Source organism: Miniopterus natalensis, chromosome 9, assembly GCF_054644295.1.
Source record: "Miniopterus natalensis isolate mMinNat1 chromosome 9, mMinNat1.hap1, whole genome shotgun sequence".
In the NCBI taxonomy this organism is placed as follows: domain Eukaryota; kingdom Metazoa; phylum Chordata; class Mammalia; order Chiroptera; family Miniopteridae; genus Miniopterus; species Miniopterus natalensis.
Window position 1 is genome coordinate 20,117,846 of NC_142089.1, and position 24,773 is coordinate 20,142,618.

The 24,773-nt window shown below is 48.0% G+C and overlaps 2 protein-coding genes across 3 annotated transcripts in view; one reads left to right on the plus strand and one right to left on the minus strand.

Annotated features, from left to right (window-relative positions):
* Positions 1 to 11,323, minus strand: part of KIAA0319L (KIAA0319 like) — an 88,022-nt gene extending 76,699 nt beyond the window's left edge. Inside the window, exons 1-2 of one of the 2 annotated variants that reach the window (XM_087820303.1) lie at positions 11,251 to 11,323; positions 7,912 to 8,081 (exon numbers count right to left, since the gene is read on the minus strand). In XM_087820303.1, the coding sequence (XP_087676429.1) occupies positions 7,912 to 8,053 (142 nt within the window). In that variant the 5' untranslated portion in view covers positions 8,054 to 8,081; positions 11,251 to 11,323. Of the gene's footprint in view, positions 1 to 7,911; positions 8,082 to 10,924; positions 11,066 to 11,250 lie in introns of those variants that run through there. The other variant, XM_016218230.2, reaches the window with a different exon arrangement.
* Positions 11,324 to 11,492: 169 nt separating this feature from the next.
* NCDN (neurochondrin) lies at positions 11,493 to 20,019 on the plus strand. Its single transcript, XM_016218261.2, has 7 exons — positions 11,493 to 11,924; positions 12,774 to 12,914; positions 13,985 to 14,953; positions 15,689 to 15,930; positions 16,484 to 16,708; positions 17,119 to 17,261; positions 18,520 to 20,019. Exons 1-7 carry the CDS (start codon positions 11,892 to 11,894, stop codon positions 18,954 to 18,956), a joined length of 2,190 nt encoding a protein of 729 aa, XP_016073747.1. The 5' UTR covers positions 11,493 to 11,891; the 3' UTR covers positions 18,957 to 20,019.
* Positions 20,020 to 24,773: the final 4,754 nt, after the last annotated feature.

The window sequence follows — 24,773 nt, forward strand, 5'->3', positions numbered from 1 at the left end:
GGGAGGTGGGGAGGAGGAGAGAGAATTGGTTGCCTCCCGCACTCACCCCAATGGGGGCTGGGGATCAAACCTGCAATCCAGGTTCATGCCCTTGACCGGGAATCAAACCAGTGACCCTATGGTGCACAGGCCGGTGCTCTAACCACTGAACATGTCAGCCAGGGCACCAAACAGGATTTTATGTTATCATATTATAATGACTATTGCTAACATTTCCCGAATTGTTTGTTATTTATGCACCTGGAAGTAGGTTAAGCACTTTGTGTGAACATTTATTTAATCCTCACAACAATCCCATAAGAGGCACTGTCATTCCCATTTTGTAGACGAGGAACCTGTTGAAAGGTGGGTTTCAGAACCAGGACTCGGATTCAGGCTTGTCTGGTTCCTGAGTGCACGCTCCGTGCTCTTGGCCACTATGCCTCCTGTCTCTTGCTCGGTTGATGAATAGGTAGGTGATCAAGACCAATTCTTAACTTCTCTCTAAAACTTATCCAGTACTGTCTGGAACCAAAAGTGTATAAAGGATCTTAACCACATGGGCTGACTTTTTTTAAGGAAGCTCTTGGATAAAGGATCAGAAAGTTTAAAACACGGGCCCTTAAACCAAGAGCTATGCATTTTGATCCAAATTCTTCAATACTACTCACCTGAGAAAAAATGTCCAAACACTAACCACACACATAGTTCTTGATCATGTTCCTGCTAATTCCACATAACGCACTGAATTGGAAGCTGTTCCAGTTAGTAAGGTTTTTATACAATCTCCAAAATAAGCCAAAAGGCCTTGCTTTGGCCCTGCAATTGTTATTTTGTTTTTATAAACTCCTCCACTATCTTATTTTCTCCCTTGAGGACTTCCTGAGGAAAGTCAACTTAAGAAAGTTTTAAAGCTGAATTGGATTTTACTGGCCCAATTATGCCATTTTCTTTTTCCTCTTCACTTTATTAGGAAATGTTTGTGTTTGTATGTTTCTAAAAGGCAAAAAGAACCCACCAAAATTATAGTTTTCCGAGATAGAAAGGACTTAAGATGATTATCTTTTACTAAAAAGTATTTAAGCAAAAGAAAATTACTTCATTTCACTGGGAGAGAGGCTAACTTTAGAGGATTCTTTAGGGGTCTTACTTAGCTCAATTAAATTGTGATATAACAAGATACCACAGACTTGCTCAATGCTAGCTGAATTTTAGAATCAAAAGCTTGCAAGGTTTGTGTTAACAACCAGAACACTCTACCTTCCTCCAGCTGCCATGTACTCAAGTCATTATCCTACAATCTGGGGAGACAGATTTAGGATTAATAATTTATTACCTCCCTGTACTGCAATGTAGTTAATAATACAGGACAGTTTGGCAGGAGAAAGTTCCTGCTGAAGGCTCATTGCTATGAGATATATCCCATTAGTCATCACCTTAAATTAGGAGCAGATACAAGAAGAGCAAGGATATAATGCCACCTAAAAAGTCTCCTGAAAATGCTTTTCTCCTGAAGATAAGACCGATGCATGTTCAAAATATATTATTCCCTTAAAGGAAAAAGATACTACTTGGTCTGACTGGTACAACAGGAGCTACAGCCCTCAAAGTACAACCAAAGGGTAGGAACAAAGGAGGAAAGTGAGTTCAGGTGCCTCTGTCTGCCAGGGGCAAATACAAGCAATTATGAGATCAAAGAGAGAATTAGTGGGGAAAAGGCCTCTTGCCCAACCAGAACTGTCTTTGTCCCATCTACAGTCTCTGTGGGGTTGGAGGGTGATAATTAATCTCTCCCACCCGGAGTCTGGGACTAATTAAAAAATAAAACGTGGCAGTTAGAGGTAGACAGAGATCAAAATATCATCATTATAAGAAGCGATAAGATGACTAGAGAACATAGCTTAGATGTACAATCACAATGGACTTTCTAATACTTTCCTATGCAGAATGCAATTTACCTAATTGGACAAATGCAGGCTGTCCTACCATGGGCAGACCAATTAGAACATGGCAGGGAGAGAATACACACAAATCCTGAAGGCTAGTCATTCCATAAAGAGGATTCTTTTACAAATTCACCAATCGGAAAAATCAGCCTTCCATTCATGAAGGGAGCCAGAGAAAGGGTGGAAAAAAGAGAGAAAATTTCCTTCTAAGTATTATTCCCTCCTGGGAAGTCAAATGCCCATTAATGGGCTACGATTGAAAACCAGAGTAGGAAAGAACATACTCTCCTTAACATGTGTATTCCAATGTGGTGCTATTTCCAGCATTATCCTTAAGCTAGCACAACAAACCTTTATTGTTACCTATGTGTCAGGTGTTACCTACTATGTTACCTACTATGAGTAGGACAGTTTCATGAAGCAGACACATAAGCAAGTAATCACAGTAGACTTCTGTTCCCAGCCATGATGGAGTAACTAGTACTAGACTCACCATCTACCATAAATAACTACAAAACTGGACAGAATATACAAGACAACTGTTATTAGGAGATAAGAGGCAGTGCAAGGCTACAACCCCTGAGAGAAGGGAAACTTGAAGTGAGCCCTACAATTGCCCAGTTCTCTGTTAGGAACAACTTCTCAATCAGGGCACAGAAAACCGGAACCCAAACAGAACAGAGGGGCCTCACTGAGCCAAAGAAGCAGAGATCTGAGTTTTGGCTAGAATCTGAGTGGTAAGATGCTGAAGAGGATAGAGCTGTGAAAAGAGAGGGCAGGGCCCCAGAAGCCCACTGGGAGGGTCCCCTGCCAGGCTGAGGGGTGGGATGTAAAGGCATAGGGCAAGACCACCTGAGGTTTATTAGGTAACAGATGCTACAGGGCTGAGAGGGAAACAGAATCACCAGAGGTCAAGCAGTGCTGGGGGAAGAAGGTAGGTGGCATTTTGGAATTCCAGCTCTGCAAGAGCAAAGAAATCACATTAATATTGTAGATCAGCAAACACCAGAAAGCCTTCACCTTAGAGTAGGTCACACTCCAGAGAAAGACCTACTTAGAACCTTTTTTCACAAAGCCTAAAACACCACAGTATAATGTGGTATAATAATAGAAAGATGTATAGACACTATATAAGAACATTAAAGAACAGGTTCAAATCAGGGGACCCAGCAAAAGCATTACAAAGGAGCTTATGTTTACCTGAATCGGAGTACATTAGGCAGAATGATAACAGCACATGCAGAGGAATGGAGCACTCTGCCTGGAAACGTGAGATGGCACTCCACGAACAATGATTTGCATATGAAGGAGAGAAAGGAATACAGAATGACTCAGGGATTTCTACCTCAGAATATGAGTGGAGGTGGTCTTTTTATGGTTGTAGGGGATAGAAGAGGAGGAAGAGGGGTAAAAGATCATAGGTTCAGTTTTGATATATTAAGTTAGAGGTAGCTGTGAGACATCCAGCTGGAGATGTGTAACACAGAGGTAGCTATGCGGTTTATAACCCAGAGAGAAGTGAATGAACGGTTATAGATATGGGAGTAGTGTGCACACGGATTACAATTATGGGGGAAAGTGAGACTGCCCAGAGAGAGCACACAAGAGTGAGACAAAAATGGTAGAAATAACCCTGAAGAACAAAACATTTAAGGGATAAGCTAAGAAGGGAGAGAGGGAAGAAGAATTAGAAAGCTTAATGCATCAGCAGGAAGGAGAACCAAGTAAAGCCTGGTGTAACTTAAGGTAACTGAGGAAAGGATCTCAAGAACGCAGTATGCAAAGGTGCCCAATGCAGCAGAGATGTTAAGGTAAAAACTAAAGGTCTCCAACTAGGAAGGTCACTGGTTGCCTTGGCAAAAGCCAAGGTTTGAGCAGAAGCCAGACCTCACTGGATTCAGAAGATAGAGAAGGGAGAATGGGGACAGTGCATGTGGTCTATCCCCATTCAGCAAGCTTCACTGGCTGGGAAGAAAAACTAAGCCAGGGACCTGGTTAGAGATTCTTCACAAAGAACATGCCTGGCTCAATAATATTTGTTGAATGAATATGTAATTTACAAAAATGAATAAATGAATGATTTGTACCCATCTGGTTGTTTTACCAATCCTTGTTTCTTACTGTGTCTGTTTGTCTATCTGCAAATTGGATATGTATTATGCATAAACCAAGTTCCATTTCCTCCATGAAGCCCTCCCTGATTTCTCTAAACTTCAATAACCTCCTCTGCTATAATCAAAGAGAGACAATAACAAGTGTTAGTGAGGACACAGAGAAATTGGAACCCTTATACATTGCTGGTATAAATGTAAAATGGCGCAGCAGCTGTAGAAAACAAAAATTAAAGAGTTCCCATATGATCCAACAATTCCACTCCTAGGTATATAAACAAAGTGTGGTATATCCATACAATGAAATATTATGAAGAGATGAAGTACTGATACATGCCACAACATGAATGAACCTTGAAAACATTATGCTAAGTAAAAGAAGCCAGACACAAAGGATCACATATGTATGAATTCAGTTATATGAAATGTCCAGAAAAGGCAAATATAGTCAGAAAATAGATTAGTGGTTTCTAGAAGCTAGGGGGAGGGAGAAATAGGAAGTGACTGCTAATTAGTACAGGGGTTTTTTTGGGGGGGGGAGGAGTTAAAAAAAGTTCTGGAATTAGACAGTATATTCTATCTCAATAAAAAAATAATAACCTCCTCTGATTTCTTACAAAAGAACTCCTAAATTCTATCCATCCTCACCCAAGGATATTTTTTCCATTGCTTTTCAGAGAGAGTGGAAGGGGGGGGGGGGAGAGGGAGAGAGAGAGAGGGAGAGAGAGAGAGGGAGAGAGAGAGAGAAACATTGAGGTGAGAGAGACACATCAATTGGTTGCCTCCCATACGTGCCTGGACCAGGGCTGGGGATTGAGCCTGCAACCAAGGTACATGTCCTTGGCCAGAATCGAACCTGGGAACCTTCAGGCCACAGGCCGATGCTCTAACCACTGAGCAAAACCAGTTAGGGCTCTACCTATCTATTTAGAACTACTCCATATTGATTGAAATTACTCTTTTCAGTGAGAGATTCCTGAAAACAACCTCATCAATTTTCTCCTGGACTACTTCATTCACTTCCTAATAGACGTCCTACTCTAGTCCTGATATCCTTTCCCTTTTCATACTACACTTGATCTTAGTCTAAAGGCAGAGAAGTGATTGCCTTCCCTTTTCATCTTACTCCAATCCCCACTATTATCGTTCTTCTATATCCCAGCAAAATGATCTAGAAATTTACCTGTATTATTCTTCTGTTTAAAATTTTCAATAGCTCCCAATTCCCTAAAGTAATGATCTCCAAGAGGTTCGCAAGACAAATCAATGGGGTATGAAAAGAAAATATTAGTGCTATTTATACGTTTTTTAGTTGATCCTTTTAAATTTTTGTTTTTGGCATCTCTTATATATATATTTAAGACATTAGTACAATGGTACTTGTTATAACATATGAATAAGCATATATTGGGGTACATCCTCAACTTTTTTTATGCATTAGAGTATATAATCAAGAAAATCTGTAGACAACCTACCTAAAAAGATTAAAATTAAAGCTTCTTTGCATGGCATACAAGATCCTTCCTGACCTGGCCACCATCTACCTCTTCAGGAGCTGCCATTCCAGCTTTGCTCTTTATATTCCAGTGGCACTGAACGGATTAGAGCTTCTGCTATAAACCAGGCTGTTTCACACTTCCGTGCCTTTGTTCTTGCATTCCTGCTACCAGGGAATATAACTACCCAACAACCCCCCCCCCCCAATTGTAGGGAAGTTGCAGCACTGTTTGGCAACATAGAATACATGAGTGTTGATGAATTCTCTCCTTCTAAATGTGTCCTTGAGATAAATTCCTAAAAGGGGAAATTCTAAGTCAAAGAACATAAACTTTTTGAAGATCTTGATATTTATGCTAAAAAGCTCTCTGTTCAAACTCCCCAGCAAAATGAGGGCAAACACATCACCGTTGGCAGCACTAGATATTTTTACATTAATTTTCATCAATATGATGGATTAAAAAGGATTTCTCATTTTAATCTGCAGTTCTTTGGTTAGAAATGAGAATGAACATTTTTAAATGTTTATAAGTCATTTTAATTTCTTATTTATGGTATTCTGTTTATGTCCTTTATTCATTTTCTTTCTATTAGGATATTGTGTTTTTTTAAAAACTGATGAGAAAGAGATCTAATAAATTAAAATATATAACAAATCTGTCATGTGTTGTTTGCATGCTCCCTTAGTTTGAACACACCTGGTTCTTATCTCTTCCATGGTAAAAGCTCCAAACTTTCCTAAAATGGAAGTGGTACAATCTAATCTCCACCAGAACCACTCCTAGCAATACCAACTTTGCACCTCTATACTCAATCTGCTCACTAGGATGCTATTTTTAAACACTAAGCTCAAGGAATACTAAAACTAGCCCAATGAGCCCACAGTACTATGTCTAATCAAGTGTTAGACTGAAAAATACAGAAAAACTCAGAAATGCTTCTTCTCCCCTGTATTTGGAATCCCTCAAATAACAAGCTGCTTATCATGGTTCAGGGTAAAAAATTGTCTTTGGTCCTCCAAAAGATCAGCTGTGGTTGGAAGGCTCTGTAGCAGAAAAAAAAGCATGAGCTTTAGAGTGGACAAACCTGGGTTTAGAATCCTGGCTCTGTCATGTTCTTGCTATGTGATCCTGGTCAAGTCATTTTGTCCCTCTGAGCCTCAATTTCCTTATCTATAAAATGAGAATAAAACTATCGGTTTTAGGTTTATCCTGAGGATTAAATGAGATAAGATATGTAATGTTTATAACCATGGGTCTGATATACTATAGGTGCATTTCAAAAAATGTGGTTTTCCCACTCTGATGGTGCTAAATCAGTAACTTATTTAATTCAAATGATCTTACATAAAATGTTAGCCTGAAATAGCTGTCCCGGCAAAGCATCATCTGGGTAAAAAACATTTAGGTCAGCTTTCTGTCAACTGCAATTTCCAGTGCTACAATTATGCAATCATCAACCACCACTGCAAGACAACAAAAATCCTGAAGCTGATGTTACTGAAATTGCTAAATACAGTAATTACTTCAGTCTCAAGATCATGACCACCAATTCCTTTAGGAAAGCAACAGAAACCTTTGTAATTATAGGAGCAAAAGGCTGATTTGTTATCCCAGACGGTGGTCTCTACAACAGAAGCCTTTTGGTCACTGCCCAGAATGTCAGCATACTCAGAAGTCTTTTTCAAATTGCTATTTTCTCACACTTCATACTTTGAAAGAAACAATGTCAACAAAAGAACTGAAAGGGGGTGTAAGGGAGACAGAAAGAAAGGATAGTCTTTGAAATCTAGCCTTCTTGGCACTCTTTTCTGGCAAGAGGCTCTAGCTGGTGAAATAATCTCTAGGAGGAAAACATACTTTATGAAATCTGTCAGCAGAACCCCTTTCTATAGAAAAAGCAAGGAACACATTTTCCCTGTAATGTTGATTCTTTGAGGAAAGGAAAGGAAGTAAAGTATCATTTACTAAGCACCTCTGTTCAGAGTGCTATACTACAATATTTAATTATGTTATCTCTCAAATCAAGCTATGAGGTAGGTCTTATCCTTCCTTAGAGAAAACAGGTAATTTGCTCAAGGCTTTTATTAAGTGGAAATATCCAGCTCCAGGTCCGGGTTCTAGGTCTTTCCAACTATGAAACCTTTCTCTTTTCATTACACCTTCAGCAAATCTCAAAATGATCCTGCCAATTCTCCCATATGAGAAAGAACTCAATTTAATTTTTAGTTCCAAAACAAAACAAATAAGTGTCCACCAATAGGCTGTTTCTGTCAATTAGCACACTGCTTTTTTGCCTCCTACTAGTCTTTAAAATGAACTGAAGGCCGAACACAAAACGCCCTTTTAAAAATCTTAAATCTATAAAGAAAATGGTACCTGTTGACAACCACAGTGCACTGAAGCAGAAGCAAGTATAAAACAGGTACAGGTTTCTCAACCACTTCACAGATGTCTGCCAACAAAATCCTGATAAAATCCAGGAAGCAGAGCTTGGCTTGACTCCCAGCCTCTTCTCCATCGCCTTCCAGATAGGCAGCAACAGTCCACTAGAAAGAGAGAGAGAGAAGAAATAATATGCCAAGTAATTAATAATTGATTCCTGGAAATGTGGCATGCTAGATAGAGAACATGATAAATTAGGGGGAAGAAAAATGTCAAGTTTGTCTTTCACTGCTCATCTCTGCCCATAAATTTTAAACCTAAGCTTTGACATAGCCTATAATTATCAGTATAAAAACATAGCAAGGGATGTGAAATGAATCCACTGTAAAACCGAAACACCTTATATTCCATTATTTTCTAGTCTAATAGTAAATCATCTATGTGGAAGAATGGAAAGAATACCAACCTGGAAAAAAGATCTGAGTTTCAATTCCAGTTTTGCTAACAGCTTTGTGACTTTGACCAAACATACTTTCTTATCTATGAAAAGGTGAGGCTGGACCTGAAGGTTTTGTGTAGTCATGTTTTTTAAAAAATTTAATGTGATTGTCTTTAGGGAGGGCATACACTCTCCATTTTGCTACTCCCCCCACCACTATTATCTTAAAATTTTATCCAATTTATACTTCAATGTCACCTCCCTGACCCCTAGAATCATTTGCAATTCCTGACTTGAATTCATATATACATTCAACAAATATTTACCCAGCCCTTATTATGTGCTAGACATTGTGCTGGCTACTCTAGAGTCCAGGGGCTATTTGATTTATGTCCCTTCTAGAAGAAAAAAGTGATTTTCCATCAGTTTCTTCTCTCTTATACAACTTCCCTATATTGTATAATTATATAAATCTTGGAAGCATTATGAGGGTTGATCAAGTTCTGAAGAAGCAATTCAAAAATCTTCTGTCCTAGCCCTGGCCCGTGTGGCTCCATTGGTTGGAGCACTGTCCCATACACCAGAAGGTAGTGAGTGAGTTCTATCCCCAGTCAGGGCACATGCAGGAGGCAACCGACTGACGTTTCTCTCTCACATCCATGCCCTCCCCCTCTTCTCTCTCTCTCTCCCTTGCTCCCTCTCTTTCTCTTAGATAAATAAGAAAAAAATCTTCTGTCCTAAATGTGCACCTGTCATCCACATCTGGCAAATGGCACAGACTGACAACCCCCACCACCAGCTAACATACAGGGAGATTGGAACAAACACACAGCTGCAAAACTGAGATACAGCCCAAACAAGAAAAGGCTTTCACTGAGCCTTAAGCATCTGAAGGACTTCACCTTTCTCATCAACTTCCATCCATTCCTATTTCTAGTTGTTTTGTAGTTGTATGTTAGGGAAAAGGGAGCAGAAAAGTGTGTGGACCAGAGACATGCTCAAGAGATTAATAAATGGAACCTAAATTAGAAAGTATATCCAGCAACTTCTTTAGCCTCCCAAGATGTAATGGGTGAGTGTGGGTGAGTGTGTACGTGTGTGTGTGTGTGTGTGTGTGTGTGTGTGTGTCTTACCCAACACATTTCTGTCTACCACAAAAGGATTTTAAACTCAAGGTGACTCAACACCTGTCATCAATAGCGTGATAGGTGGGCGATAGAAGCGTTTAAAGAAATGAATAGGTTTTGAAAATGGGAGTAATAAACACCATTGGATTGGCAAGCTGACTAGAAGTACAATGTCTTACAAACCATGCATAACAAAGAGGCAGAGCTATTCTCCCTGTGAACTCCCAACCAGTCATTCCTATGAAACCTACAATTAATTGCCCGAGGGCACAAGTCACTGCTAGGTTCCAGTCAAAGGCTTGCTGACCAGGGCAGGAACAACAACACATCACCAAGATCCAAGTGGTTGGTTATAGAATCAAAGGTAACAGCCCAGGGAAAGAACACACACCCCCACAATACTTCACAAATGAAAATCTAGAAAAGCTTGCAATAGTTCTGGCATTTGGGGCGTTACAAGTATACCCGAAATAAAAGCACTCTCTGTTGCAGCAGCTGTTCAGACAGAGCAGGGGGTAATGTTTACTTAATACTTCAGGTTGACAGAGAATGTATCATAGTTAAGTCTGTCAGCTACATACGTGGAACTCCATTTATGTACACAGCGATAAGATATGTTTGAACAGCCTATTCAGCTGGTGTGAGTAATCAAGAATAAAGCTCCCTTTTTTAAAAAAGTCTCAGATATTTGGGAAAGTTACAGAACAGACTGCCATGAATAAATAGCTTTGCTTATATCTGCAGACATTGTTTTCCAAATAGCTGGAAAGAATGAACAGATTGTTCTTGGGGGGGGGGGGGTCGTCTATCTAATTTGTTCCTAGCTTCCAGTCTGTTAATCACGTAAGAAAGCACAAGAGTCAGCTAATGCTCTTTGCCTGCTGCATCTATTGTCGGTTGGGCACAACCACAGGTGAGAGAAGGCAAAGCTTTCCTGGAATCCTGCCTGAAGTTCTGACATTCCTTCATTTCACCTTTGTGCTCCCTGCAGCCACCACACGACCCCTCTGTGGGGTATAATTTTCCAAGTCCTGGATAAGGCAGATTTCGCACAGTAATTTACACGCCGTGCTCAGCCCCGCCCTCCTTAATCTGCATCAACTTTCTATCTAGGTGGAAACACCAAACACCAGAGACGGCAGCGAGGGCGAGGCTGCAGAAGTCGAGGGAGGTAAGACAGCGGCGTCCGAGCCGGTCTGTCCGTCGGGGGATGGAAGGAGCTGCAGGACCAGGCCCCGGCCTCTGAGAGGAGTGCAGCCTGGGACTCGACCTCCGCACCTGTAAAGCCAGCAGCAGCTGGCTGCCTTAGCCGGGCCAGAAGCGCCACCTCCAGGTTTCAACACCCGGCCAGCGCACCCCCAGAAATAGCCCGTTCTGCTTGCCCTTCCCAGGTTGAGCTCGTGGTCCTCGGTCAGGCAGCCAGCCGCCTCGGGCCACCTACCGGGGCTCAGGGCCACACAGCGGGGCCCCAGCTATCGGGCGCCTCCGCCTCCTCCTGGTTCATGGGGTCGGGACCGCAACCTCTGCTCCCTTCACCCGGAGGAAGAGGAAGAAGGTAGTGCAGGTTTCCCACCCGGTAGTTCCCTCTCGCCTCAGCCTCCCTGGACAGCGACCGGCGGCCGGAAACGCCGCCTCCTCCCACCTCCGGGGCTCAACCCGGAAATACACTCCTCATGCTAAGCAAGCCCTCCTGCCCTACCCCCCGGAAACTCTACTCCAGCCGCCAGACCGCCGGGGAGGAGGGGCAGGGCTGGGAGGTAGAACTACCTTCGGGCAAAGGAACCTGAGCCTCCAGGTGTCGCCTCCCGCTCTCCAGAGGCAGTCTGCACCTTCGCCTGCCCTGCGCGAGCCCGGGGACCCAGACTCGGGCAATACCCACAAGCAAGATGGCGGCAACGGCAGCACCCCCCCACGGCGTAGCGCCCCGCCATGCTATTGGCCAGAACCTGGAGTGAAGCCGCCGCCGATTGGCCGAGAGCTCTGCGGGGGTGGGGGTGGAGCTGCAGCAGCCTGGAGCCGGGAGTGGGCAACGCGGCGTGAGCAGCGGCCCCAAGCTCCCGGAGCATCTCGTTCGAAGACTTCGCCGCTCGGGGCCGCAGCCTGGTGAGCTCAGCCCCCTTCGGGCCCTCCCCTGCATCCCAGCCGCGGCCTCTCCGAGCCGGCGCTGATCGACGCCGACGCACCCCGGAGACCCTATCGTGACTCCATCGCGCCATATCGCGACATCATCGTGCCCTGTCGAGACTCCATTTTGTCACAGCTCTTTTCAATATATAGCTTTTTTTATTATTATTTGCCCTGTCATCTTTGGGGGCTGTCCCATGTCGTGATTTTGCCGTGATCTCTCCGTGACATCACCGCGCCATCGTGAAGTGTGATCTCATCGCCGCCCTGTCGTGACTTCATCAATGTCGTGTTGTGACCTGGCTGCGGCGGGACAGGTGGTGACCGCCAGGAACCCTCCTCCCCTTCTCATCTCCCCATCTCAACAGCCCCTCTTCGATTATCCGGCTTTTGGATTCTTCGTTGTCCTGGGAGCTACCCGGGACCCTTTCTTGCTTCTCCAGCCCCTGCCGGCATCCACAGTCTGGTAGCGGGGCTGGGAGGGCGAGGAGAGGGAGAGCAAAGGGTTAAGTCTGCTGCTCCTGCTGCTGCTGCTGCTGCAGCTTCTGCCCGAGGGAGGGAAAGGAGAGGAGGCAAGGAGCCTGCGGGGGCGACTGAGCCCTGGCTGGAGGGGTGGGGTCCCCAGAGGGGCCTCCAAGCCTTCCCTGGTCTGCGCTGCATCCTCACTTCAGCTGAGGCTTGTGTCCTGTCTCTTCTGAAGAAGGGAGGGGAAAGGAAACCTAGAATGCCCTTTTCCCTCATGTCAGCCTGAGTGCCGATAATCGAACTTCACCCTTCTATGTCTCCATTCCTACCTGTCTGTCCTCACTACTCCCTCCCTGTGTGCCTTAGTGAGGGAGATAAAACTAGGCTTCTGGTGCCGGGGGACAGCTGAACAGTGGGGCCAGCCCCCTCCCACTCCCAGGAGGTTGGTGAGGAGAGCTGTCCAACTGAGCCGCAGGATGCATGGTCCTTTCATTCCCGCTTTCTGGAGGTGACCTTGGACCAGGGTCCCTCATCCCTAAAGATTTGAAGGTCTAGCTCCTTACAGGGAGGTCAGTCCTGAGGAGCCCTTCCCTCCTGGTCCTCCCCTCCCTCTGTGCTAATCCCTCCTTCCATCTTCCACTCCCACCCCCGCCCCCGCCCCTCCTCTGCAGAGGGATGCTCAGTCCCTCTTGTGTTCACAGTTGGGCAAGACGGGCATCATGGCCTCGGATTGTGAACCAGCTCTGAACCAGGCAGAGAGCCGAAACCCCACCCTGGAGCGCTACCTAGGAGCCCTCCGTGAGGCCAAGAATGACAGCGAGCAGTTTGCAGCCCTGCTGCTAGTAAGGAGCTGACTGAAAATCGGGAGGTGGGAAGGACTGGGTGGTTGGGCCCCCTAGGAATGGGGTCAACAAGTCCCCAAGGATATATAGTTGATGCTAGCAACCCTGGAGTCACCAAAGTAGGCCCAAGATGCCTCTTTGGACTGAGTACAGGGGCAAAGGGGAGAATGGGGTGAATAATGCTTGTGGCCCTAGGAGCTTTGGAGGAGGCTGCCTGGGTCTGCTCTCTGGGGTGTCCCAGAGCAGATGGGAGCTGACTCATAGGGTAACAGCAGCAGGTAGTAACTAGTGCAGAGTACTTGAGGTCTGGGGGTGGAAAGAATAGCAGGACTGGAAGTGACTGGGAAGGGGTCCCAGGGGATGGCCAGGATAGCAGTAGGTAGGCTGAGGGTAAGGGAACTGGCTCTGAGCTTAACCATGTTGGAGGAACCCAAGCTGGGGACAGCAGAGCAGAAGCTGCAGTGCTAGGAAGGGGGGGTTGGTGTGTGGGGGGTGAAAGGAGGAGGGAGTACAGCCCGCTGCTTGTTTGCCATGGCAACAGGGAGAAGGCTCTGGAGTCAAGGGCTCACACTGCAGCAGAGGAGGTGTTTAGGTGAAATGTAAGGGGAAATGTTTTGACAGGCAGAGCGGCGAGACACAGGAGCCATTTCCCCTGAGAAGGTGGCGGGAGTGGATCAGAGACTTCTCTGCAGGGAGCAATTAGGAAGGGACTCTAAATCCTTGGAGGATTTAATCACTGAGTTCTAAGCCCCTTCCAACTCAGGTTGTGGGCATCTAGATTAGACATCAGAAAGAACTTCCCAATTGACCAGGTGATGAAACGGCAGAACAAGTAGTTGAGGCTGGACCTTCCTTTCATGGAGATAATCATAGATAAGGTATCCTAGAGGTCACACCTATCTGTCTCCAGGGAGAAGGAAGGAACTGGATGAAATGATCTCTGGGAGGATTCCTGACCCCAGAGTGAGTCCCATTACTTAACCTAATCCTGCTAGGGTCAACTCCCCAGGGTGCCAGGGACAGTCTTTGCCACCTCTTTCATCCTGCTGATAGCATATACTCCCCTTCAGGTGACCAAGGCAGTTAAAGCAGGTGACATCGATGCCAAAACTCGGCGGCGGATCTTTGATGCCGTGGGCTTCACCTTCCCCAATCGTCTCTTGACTACCAAGGAGGCACCGGATGGCTGCCCTGATCACGTTCTCCGAGCCCTGGGCGTGGCCCTGCTGGCCTGCTTTTGCAGTGACCCTGAACTGGCCGCCCATCCCCAGGTCCTGAACAAGATCCCCATCCTTGGCACCTTCCTCACAGCCCGGGGGGACCCTGATGATGCTGCCCGCCGTTCCATGATTGATGACACCTACCAATGCCTTACGGCTGTGGCAGGTACACCCCGTGGGCCCCGGCATCTCATTGCTGGTGGCATTGTGTCTGCTCTGTGTCAGGCATACCTGGGGCATGGCTATGGCTTTGACCAGGCCCTAGCACTTTTGGTGGGGCTGCTGGCTGCTGCCGAGACACAGTGCTGGAAGGAGGCAGAACCTGACCTGCTGGCCGTGTTGCGGGGCCTCAGTGAAGATTTCCAGAAAGCCGAGGATGCCAGCAAGTTTGAGCTCTGCCAGCTGCTGCCTCTCTTTCTGCCCCCGACAACCGTGCCCTCTGAATGCCTCCGGGATCTGCAGGCCGGGCTGGCACGCATCCTCGGCAGCAAGCTGAGCTCCTGGCAACGCAACCCCGCACTAAAGCTGGCAGCCCGCCTGGCACACGCCTGTGGCTCCGATTGGATCCCGGCGGGCAGCTCCGGGAGCAAGTTCCTGGCCCTGCTGGTGAATCTAGCATGCGTGGAGGTACGGCTGGCACTGGAGGAGACAGGCACAGAGGTAAAAGAGGATGTGGTGACTGCCTGCTATGCCCTCATGGAGTTGGGGATCCAGGAATGCACCCGCTGTGAGCAGTCACTGCTTAAGGAGCCACAGAAGGTGCAGCTTGTGAGCATCATGAAGGAGGCCATCGGGGCTGTTATCCACTACCTACAGCAGGTGAGGGTGCAGTGGCCCCCAGAGGGAATCCACTAGGGGGGGAGCCAGTAGGTAAGGGAAAGGGGGAAGCAAAACTCTCGCACCTCCATGTAATGGAGAGACAGTGAAGATGCTTTTAACTGAGGGCTGATTCTGTATCACTCCCAGGAGTAGTGTGTGACCCAGTCTCCCTCTCCGTCCCTCCCTGTTCCTCCACACAAGTGCCATACCACACACCATATGTGCACTCACATCACAGCACACACGCACACACACAACACAGTAACCTCCCACTCACAACCCTCCCCCCAGTACACACACACACACACACACAAATCGAAGCTGTCTGTGCTGCTCAGTCTATAGCGTTGTTTTACACACATGCACATACAAACTTGAAACCCTGTAGGGAAAGGGAGCAGGGCTGCCAGTTTCTGCACTCTGTAGAGGTTCAGTTAACTCCTCCCAGGTCAGAGCTGCTGTAGAGGGACTGTTTACTTAGCTCTGGACCTCCAAGTTTCCTTCTAGCCCTGAGCTACTTTAGAAGTGGCAGGACGGGAAATGCTAGTTGAATCCCAGCAAGTACAAGGGCGTGACATCTGAAGTCCAGTTGGCTCAGCAGACATGTCTTGAGGGTCTGCCTTTAAGGGCTAGAAGTCCCTTCTAGTTGTGTTATTCCAAAACTGGCTGGCATGTTGTCCAGGCAGGGGAGGGACTGTGGTCCTGCTCCATCTCAGGGGGATCCTGTGGCTACAGGTGGGGCCAGAGAAGCAGAAGGAGCCCTTTGTGTTTGCTTCGGTGCGGATCCTGGGTGCCTGGCTGGCTGAGGAGACCTCCTCCCTGCGCAAAGAGATCTGCCAACTGCTGCCCTTCCTCGTTCGCTACGCCAAGACCCTCTATGAGGAGGCTGAGGAAGCCAATGACCTCTCTCAGCAGGTGGCCACCCTGGCCATCTCCCCTACTACCCCAGGGCCCACCTGGCCAGGGGATGCTCTCCGGTAAGTTTGTAGTTACAGTCCATCCAGCCAGACTGTTTTAAAGAAAAGTGTAACACTTAGATACCTCTCCCCCAAACTGGGCTGTGCCAGGCTTCCTGATTGGGGCATGAGATTGCCTTAAGGATTGTTTCTGTTTGTTTGAGAGGACTTGTTCCCATAGGATTCCTGGGCTGCCAAGTCCCACTTATCAACCCCAGATGGCTCTATAAGGAGAGACTCATGCTTATTGAATATCATGCCAGACATTTTCTATACCCTTTACCAAAGCGATCTCATTTGGTCCTCACAGCAAATCTGTGACATAAGTCTCATCCATGTCTTCAGGATGAGAAAAGTGATCTCGAGGAGGTTAAAGTCACTTGCCCACATTCACACTATGTGGCAGAGCCCGAGTTTGAGCTTAGGCCTGTGCAACTCCAAAGCTTGTACTTTTTCTACGGTACCAATGAGGATGTGTGTCTTCTTCCCCTACTTCCATTTCTTTTAGGTGGGTTGCCCCCAAAAAGAGAATCTTTCCCCACTCCTCACACATCTGTTCCTTCCTCACTCCCAGGCTCCTTCTGCCCGGCTGGTGCCACCTGACAGTCGAAGATGGGCCCCGGGAGATCCTGATCAAGGAAGGGGCACCCTCACTTCTGTGCAAGTATTTCTTACAGCAGTGGGAACTCACATCCCCTGGCCATGACACCTCAGTGCTGCCCGACAGCGTGGAGATCGGCCTGCAGACCTGCTGCCACATCTTCCTCAACCTCGTGGTCACTGCACCAGGGTTGATCAAGTGAGGCTGGGGAGGAGGTTGGAGGAAGCAAGGGGGGTACTGCTCAAACTTGCCTCAAGTCTCCATCTCCTACTTTGCTTCCCTGTGCCCATGGGTTCCTGTTAGTGTTAGCACGCAGGGGTCTCAGAATAGACAGAACCACCCCACACAAGGGTGTGGCATCTCTGGAACCCCGCTGGGCATGTCTCCTCATTCTAGTCATAACCCAGTCTCTGCTCCCCAGGTGCCATGAATGGGGCCCAAAGTAACCCTCCACCCTGCTGCCTAATTTCCTGCCAAATCCTGGCCTGGTGAAGCTGGGAGCTCAGGATCTCAGGTTTTCCCAGGGCTTGATCTGGCTCTTTTAACCCCGTCTCTTCCCCCCACACACACACACCTCTCCTCCCATCTTTACCTCCCTTTCTCCCCAGGCGAGATGCCTGCTTCACATCTCTTATGAACACCCTGATGACGTCGCTACCTGCCCTAGTGCAGCAGCAGGGGAGGCTGCTTCTAGCTGCCAATGTGGCCACCCTGGGCCTCCTCATGGCCCGGCTTCTAAGCACCTCTCCAGGTAAGTCCTGGGGACCCAGTCCTAATGGATGGAGGCAGATGGCCTAGGACCTGCTGGCCACTGGGCATGTCACTGCTTTCAGAAAATGGTTTTACCAAAAAATAAAAATAAAAAGTGGTTTTACAGAATTTTCCAATCCAGAGGAACTCTCTGAAGTATGTCTCCATCCCCTACCCCACCCTTCTTCGCAAAATGATAACATTCTCTTCCTCCTGAATACTTTTAAGGCAAGGTCTGGTGGGTGTAAGTACAGGCCTACTCAGAAAATCCAGCAGTCCAAGGAATCTGAATCCAGTGTTTTCAAGGTGGAGCCACCCCCAGCCTTGACTCAGAAACCTTTCTCTCCATTGAGGTTTTGTCTGCCTGGCACCTTACCTCCCATGTGACAGGCTTAAGTGCTTGGTGCTCCTCTGCATGTACCTTCTCCGCAACCCTGCTTTACTCTGCCTGTGTGCAGAGGGAGGGGCGTCCCTTCCAGCCCCTGGCAGCCCTTTGTGTCTCCCACTTTGGCCGTGGGTGTCTGCTTGGGTCCCTCTGTCCCCGCCTGTTGCCTGTGCCCCATCTGTCAGGTTGGAGGAGCTAAGCAGATGCCTGGGAATGGGGTGTACCGATCCTGTACCCTCAACTGCCTCTGTTCCCTGTAAGGATCCCAGGGGAGCACCCAGCAACAGGACGAGGACCCCCCCTGCTCTCTAGCCCCCAAGCTGCCTCAGTCCCAAGCAGCATCACCACAGGCTCTGAGTAGAACCCCAGTACTAGTTTACCCACAAATGTCACCAGCTTAGACTAACAGCTTGTGGGAGAGAGTCTACAGTGCAGGGGTGACCCCCAGCCCAGCAGGTAAACAAAGTTAGGTCACCGGCTCCCTGTCCCCTCTGGCGCCCTCTTCTGGCCCAACATTCAAATTGGTGCAACTTCCTCAGCGTGTTGAGGAGACCTAGGCCCAGTGTGGCTCCCATCACTACTCAGACTATAGGTCTGACCATGAGGTTGAGTGTACATTATTACATTTAATTCTCACAGCACATTGATAAGATTATAGCACTATTCTGGCCCCATTTTACAAGTGAAAAATGAGACCTAGAAAAGTGAATTTCTTAAGGTGACTCAGTGAAATCAAAGGCAGGGTTTGAACCCAAGAAGGCTCATTCCTGGCTATGCTTTGCTCCCTGAGTGCCCACACAGGAAAGGAAAGTAGGGTCTGGCAAAGCACCTGGCCCAATCTGGTTCATGCCACCACTCCCTTCTTGCCTTCCAGCTCTACAGGGAACACCGGCATCCAGAGGTTTCTTCGCAGCTGCCATCCTCTTTCTATCACAATCCCACATCGCTCGGGCCACACCTGGCTCAGACCAGGCAGTGCTGGCCCTCTCCCCTGACTACGAGGGCATCTGGGCCGATCTGCAAGAGCTCTGGTTCCTGGGCATGCAGGCCTTCACAGGCTGCGTGCCACTGCTGCCCTGGCTGGCCCCCGCTGCCCTGCGCTCCCGCTGGCCACAGGAGCTGCTCCAGCTGCTAGGCAGTGTCAGTCCCAACTCCGTCAAGCCTGAGATGGTTGCCGCCTATCAGGGTGTCCTGGTGGAGTTGGCACGGGCCAACCGGCTGTGCCGGGAGGCCATGAGGCTGCAGGCGGGTGAGGAGACAGCCAGCCACTACCGCATGGCCGCCCTAGAGCAATGCCTGTCGGAGCCCTGAGGGGTTTCCATGGGACAGACCCAGGGGTGGGCAGTGAGGGAAGGAGGGAGGAGGCATCTTCCCTGAAGCCCCCAAACTGGATCCCCCTCCCCAAGCTCCCCCCCAAACACCCCAGCTTTCTGGCTTTTTCAAGGGCAAGGGCATGGTGCCCACCCTTCAAGTGTAGGGAACTGCGTCCGGCCCCCGGGGGCCGCTCAGGGGCAGGGGTTGTCTTGGAAATCAATGTGGCTGTCCCCGCCAGGACGGGGAAGATTGGAGTAGCCCCCAGGGAGGGGGCACTAGGTTTCATTGTGCCCAATGTCTGGCTCCCCCACAGGAGGGAGGCCCCAGGGTGGGACAGGGCTGGCAGGAGTTGGCTGCTTCAGCCCATATGCCCTGCCGGCCAGGGTGTGGTCTCCCCTAAGCTGTGGTGCCCCTCTGGCCTCCCAGGTCCACGTCCTTTAAATTGGCCATTTGACTCTTGCCCTTGGCCCTGTTGGGTAGAGAACAGTCTCAGGCCACTGACATCGCAGTTCTTCCTATCAACTTCAGTGACCCAGGGTCTGAAATATCCCATCCATCCAGGGAAACCTGGGGCAGATGGACCTGGTGGGGGGGGGGTAACCTTCCACCTGAGCTTCATTGAGGGGACCCAGAAGCCCTTGGGCCCTGGTCTCTAAGCTTTTGTGTCGTGTTGCAGCAGAGTGATGATGAGAGTTGGGGGTTATTTATTTTGCCTGTCCTTATCCCTGCTTGGACACCTGAACATCTGATTTCTGTCCCCCTGGTGCCATCTGGCCTGGCTGGAGCCAGGAACAGGAGGGACACTTCCCCAGAAACCGCATGTTTCCCTAGTGATTGCACCCCATCGCCATCGTGGTGCCTGGCTTTAAATCCTACCCCTGCTTATGACTCCTTTCTGCAGAGACGCGACTGGCGGCTCCAGCAGGGACTACCATTCTTATGAACCCAGGGGGACCCCCCCCATACACCTGTTTCCTTGCTTCCTTTCCCCCGCCCTCCCCCAGTGCGTTATGTGATCGCCAAGTTCAAAGCTGTGCACATGTGGACACTCAATAAATGTTCGTTGGTGACAAGATGACTCCTATGTGGTCTGTCCTGCACCTTCTCTTTCCCAAGTCCCAGCAGCTCCATTTGCTGAGCACAAGCCCTGCTAAGCACACTTCACAGGTGTTATTCACCCTGCCCAAAAATCCTATATAGCAGGCATTACTATCCTGATTTTACAGGTGAAGAAACTTAGGCATGGGTAGGTGATTTGCTCAAGGTGTTACAGCTACTAAGTGCCAGAGCCAAGACTTCACTCACGCAGACCATTTGATATCTCCCCACACCCTTTATTGCTAGAGCATGGTTGCAAGAGCATGTTGATATGACCAGGACTAGTGGGGGTCCTGGTGCTCTTCTGTACAAATGAAGTGCTGCCCCTCCATGTCAGCGGGTTGTTACCAAGTGGCACTGCCACATCCTCCAATTTTTAAAGAGAATTCAGAAATCCTCATTTTTATGTGAAATTTGATTTTAGAATGTCGATAGTTTTTTAAATTCAATCATTACTACCTCAACAGAACATCTGCAGGCCAAATGTGGTTTTCAGGCAACCAGCTGTTCACGTCTGTTCTATGCCAAGTGAGAATGGGAAGGGCCTGAGTCTTCAGCGGGAGAGCAGAGCACCCAGTGCCTCACCAGGCCTGACCCAAAGCTATCAGATTGGAGCCAGATTAGCCCTGGGCCCACACCCTGCAGACTCTTCTCCACCTACATACTCAAGCCCGTAGCATTCTCAGCATGTCCTAAGTGCCTACTTATGGTTGGCTATGCATAGACAGAGAAAAACATTTATTTATTGGATGTACTGAAAGTCGTGTTCTTAGCATGGATTCCCTGAAATCCCTGAAAAATATGGAAAGACATACCCTGTCTTCAAGCAGCTTAAAATCTAGAAGGGAAACAGACAAGGCAACAAACATCTCATAAAGGTATAAACAGTTGTTCTATGGGGGTCTGAACGAAATGTGGCAGGAGCCTGAGAGCCCCTCAGCCTGGCTGAAAAAGTCCAGGGAAAGTATTTGCCCTGAGACCCGAGGGCAAGGAGAGCTTGCCCGGTAGACAAGCAAAGGAACAGCAGGAATAAAGACATGTGAGCTTGGAAACTACAAGGAGGTCATTAATGCTACAGTGGAGAACGTGAGTGGGGAGTGTGGAAGATAAGGTCGGGCCAGTGGACATCGACCAGATTTTGACAAGTTCTGCTGTGCTGTGCTAAGAAGCTTAGATGTGGGATCATGCTGAGACTGCAGACTTTTGAGCAGATTGAATGTGACCCAGTTTGCATTTAAGCAGGATGATTTTGGCTGCAAGAGGGATGACTGAGGCACAGAGCTCAGAGAGGAGGTAGTAAATCTGAACTTAGCCAGTGGGAGTGTGGATGGAGAAAATATAGGTAGGAGTTATTTAATAGGGCTTGGGGATTAATTGGAAATGAAGAGGGCTGAAGAGCCAAGGACGACTTCTGGATTCCTGATCTAGGTCCCTGAGTAGATAAGATTATTCACTGTCATGGGCAACACTGGGCAACAGGTTTGTACAAAATATAAGCTCTAAATGGAAAGGATGAATTTGTACATTCTGTGCTATGGAGCTGAGACAGGTCTGAATGAGCAACAGATTTTTAAGTTGTCAGTATAGAGGGTCCTTAAAGTCATGAGAGTGAGTGAGATCATCTGGGGAAGTGCAAAGAGAAGAGAAAGGCCCCAAAGCAAGTGGCAACAACTCATGGTCCCTGCACTCAAAGAACTCTTCCTCATGCAGTGGGGGAGCCAAACACTGAAGAAAGCCTCATAATACAAGGCCTACTGAGCTCTGTCTGTACTTTAGGGTGGGATGGTCAGAGAATTCTGAGCTCCAGAATAGGGAGAGGCCAAGCTTGCTCCTGGTAATTCAGCTTCCAGGGGAGAGGGAGACCCAAGCTGCAGTTGTGAGGTCTAACCACGAGGTGGAGCCTAAGCACCTCCTTGTGCCACTTTTCCCCCACGCAGCAAGAGACCAGGCCCAGAGCAGGAGGTTGTCAAAGGCTGGGAGGAGGGTGGCTGTGTCAACAATAAAGGAGGCAGGACTATTTTCTTTACATAAAAGTTCAAATGCAAACTCACTTTTTTAAAAGAGAGGGAAAATTTTGAACCTGGGGGAAGAACAATATGCCAAGTATGCCAATGAGAGTGTGTGTGTTTGAATGTGTGCACCTATGTGTCAATGTATGTCCTGTGCTCCCATGTTGTATGTGTGTTTCCCATGAGTGTGTCTGCATATGTTGTGTGTCCTATGTGCCTAGGGGTGTCTTCATGTGTGCCCCATGCATATCCCAGGCCTCCACATGTGTGCATGTGTCCCAGAGAGTGGGCAACAAGCAAGGTCCACCTCTATGCCTCAGAGAATGAGGTGTCCCTTGGCCCTGAAAGAGGACAACAGTCTGCAGCCATAGGCCCCTTAAGTTTTTAGGAGCCCCCCCAAATCAGCAGCAGACCATGGAGAACATCCCTCTCCCCCATAGCCATAAGCAAAATCACTTATTTCTCATAAGACCCCCTCAATTATACCTGGGTTCTATGTCTAGCTACCCAGGGTCATGTTCATAGGGAGGCTTCCTATAGGAATGCTCAATAGACTGCGGGATTCATAAACTCATCCATTCATTTATCATTTCTTTTTTTAAAAAATATGTCTTTATTGATTTCAGAGAGAAGAAGGGAGAGGAGGAGAGAGATAGAAACATCAATGATGAGAGAGAGTCATTGATCAGCTGCCTCCTGCATGACCCCCACTGGGGATCGAGCCCACAACCCAGGCATGTGCCTTGACCAGGAGTCAAACCACATTCTCCTGGGTCATAGGTTGAAGCTCAACCGCTGAGCCATGCCAGAAAGGCTATAATTTCTTTAATAAGCATTCATTGAGCAGGACATGTTTTCTGTTTCTCCTTTATCTTTTTGTGAAGTAGTTCATGAGGCAGGAAAGGAAAGTTAGTTTGCAACTGTGAAGAGCCTGGAATGCTGTTTAGAGTATTTAAACTTTTTTTTTCCTGAAGATGGGCCATGGGGGGCCCAGCAGAGTTTTCAGTAAGGAGGTGACATGGTCACCCTTGTTGCTAAGTGGAATTGGAATTGGATCAGAAGAGACATGAAGGCAGGAGACCAGTTAGTGGGTTTGCAATGGTCTAGGCAGTGGTCCTCAGACTTTACTGTGCTTCTAAGTCTCCTTATGGTGATTGCCAGACCCTACTCCCAGAGTTAATGATTCAGCATGTGTGGGGTGGGGGCCAGGAACTGGCACCTCTAACACATTCCTAGGTGATGTAGGTGGTGCTGGTCCAGGGACCATGCTTTGTGAACTACCGGTCTTTGAGAAAGAGTATGATAGCTTAAGGTGTCTGGCAGGGGGTGGAGATATATATTTAAGGGTTAGAAATGACATTCCATGAGGAGTAGTTTATTGAGGGGAGGGGAAGGTCAGAGTCTTAGATGACTCTATTTTATTTTTTTAAACTATATCTTTATTGATTTCAGAGAGAGGAAGGGAGAGAGAGGGAGAGAGAGAGAGAGAAACATCACTGATGAGAGTCATTGATCAGCTGCCTCCTGCACATCCCTGACTGAGGATCGAGCCCACAACCCTGGCGTGTGCCCTGATGGGGAGTCGAACTGCAATCTCCTGGATCCCAGGTGGATGCTCAACAGCTGAGCCACACCCAGCCCCGCAGATGACTCTATTTTTAATTCGAAGGATGGTGGTGCCATTTATGGAACTACAGAACTCAGGAGGGTAAGCAGGTAGGGGTTGCTGGTGGGGTGGAGGAGGAGTTCAGTTTTGGACTTGGCAAGTTTCAGATGGCAGCAACAAGATGTCTGGAGGAAATATCCTACAGGCAATTGCCTCCACGGGTCTGGATTTCTAGTGAGAGATACAGAATGGAGATAACAAGGCTGGGAGATAACAGCAGACAGGTAGTCATTAAAGTTTTGAGAGGGATGAACTCACTCATGAAGATAGCAGATAGGAAGAAAAGGCAGGAGCTGCAATTCTGGGTATGAATAACTGGCATTAGGATGCGGGGGAAAAGAGAGGAAATAGAAAAGACTTGAGACATGGCCAGAGAAGGGAAAGTGAAGCAAAAAAGGGGGTGTCTTAAGCTGCAGGGAAGTAGGGTGAGGAAACCCAAGGAAGCCACTGGACAGGCAGCCCGTCCTGTCATTCTGGCCTTCCCAAGCCTGCTGGATACAGCAGGGGATCCTCACAGCTGGGCATGGGCGTTATCAGCCTTGCCACGCTGGACTTCTCCCAAAGGGACCAACCTGCATGCCATGCATTGACACACACACGCCTGTCCTGCAGCCTGACTTCTGATGTCCTTTGCTGAAGTTGAGGGTGGGGATAAGAGTGGTCTTGCCACAGACTCACACACTCACATATATAGACACACACACAAACATGCTCCTGATCTCTGATAGGTCCTGGGCACGAAGGGCACAGAGCTCCCCAATTCTGCTTCATCCACCACTCTAGCTGGTGGTTCCAACCTCCCGAAAGTTCTTAGTGATGAATCTTTGGCTGCTGTTAGCCATCTCCTTCCCCACAGCCCCCCAGGCTGAGATGACCCAGACCTGAGCTCTGTACCTACCATATACCTCCTGGGAAAGCCCCTCATGTCTTCTCCACCTACACGTCCTGGGTTCGGGGTGTCTCCTCTACCCACCCCCCTCTAATCTATCTTAACATTTTTACCTTTATGTTCTTGTCTTCCACTTCACCAGAAAGAGGCCT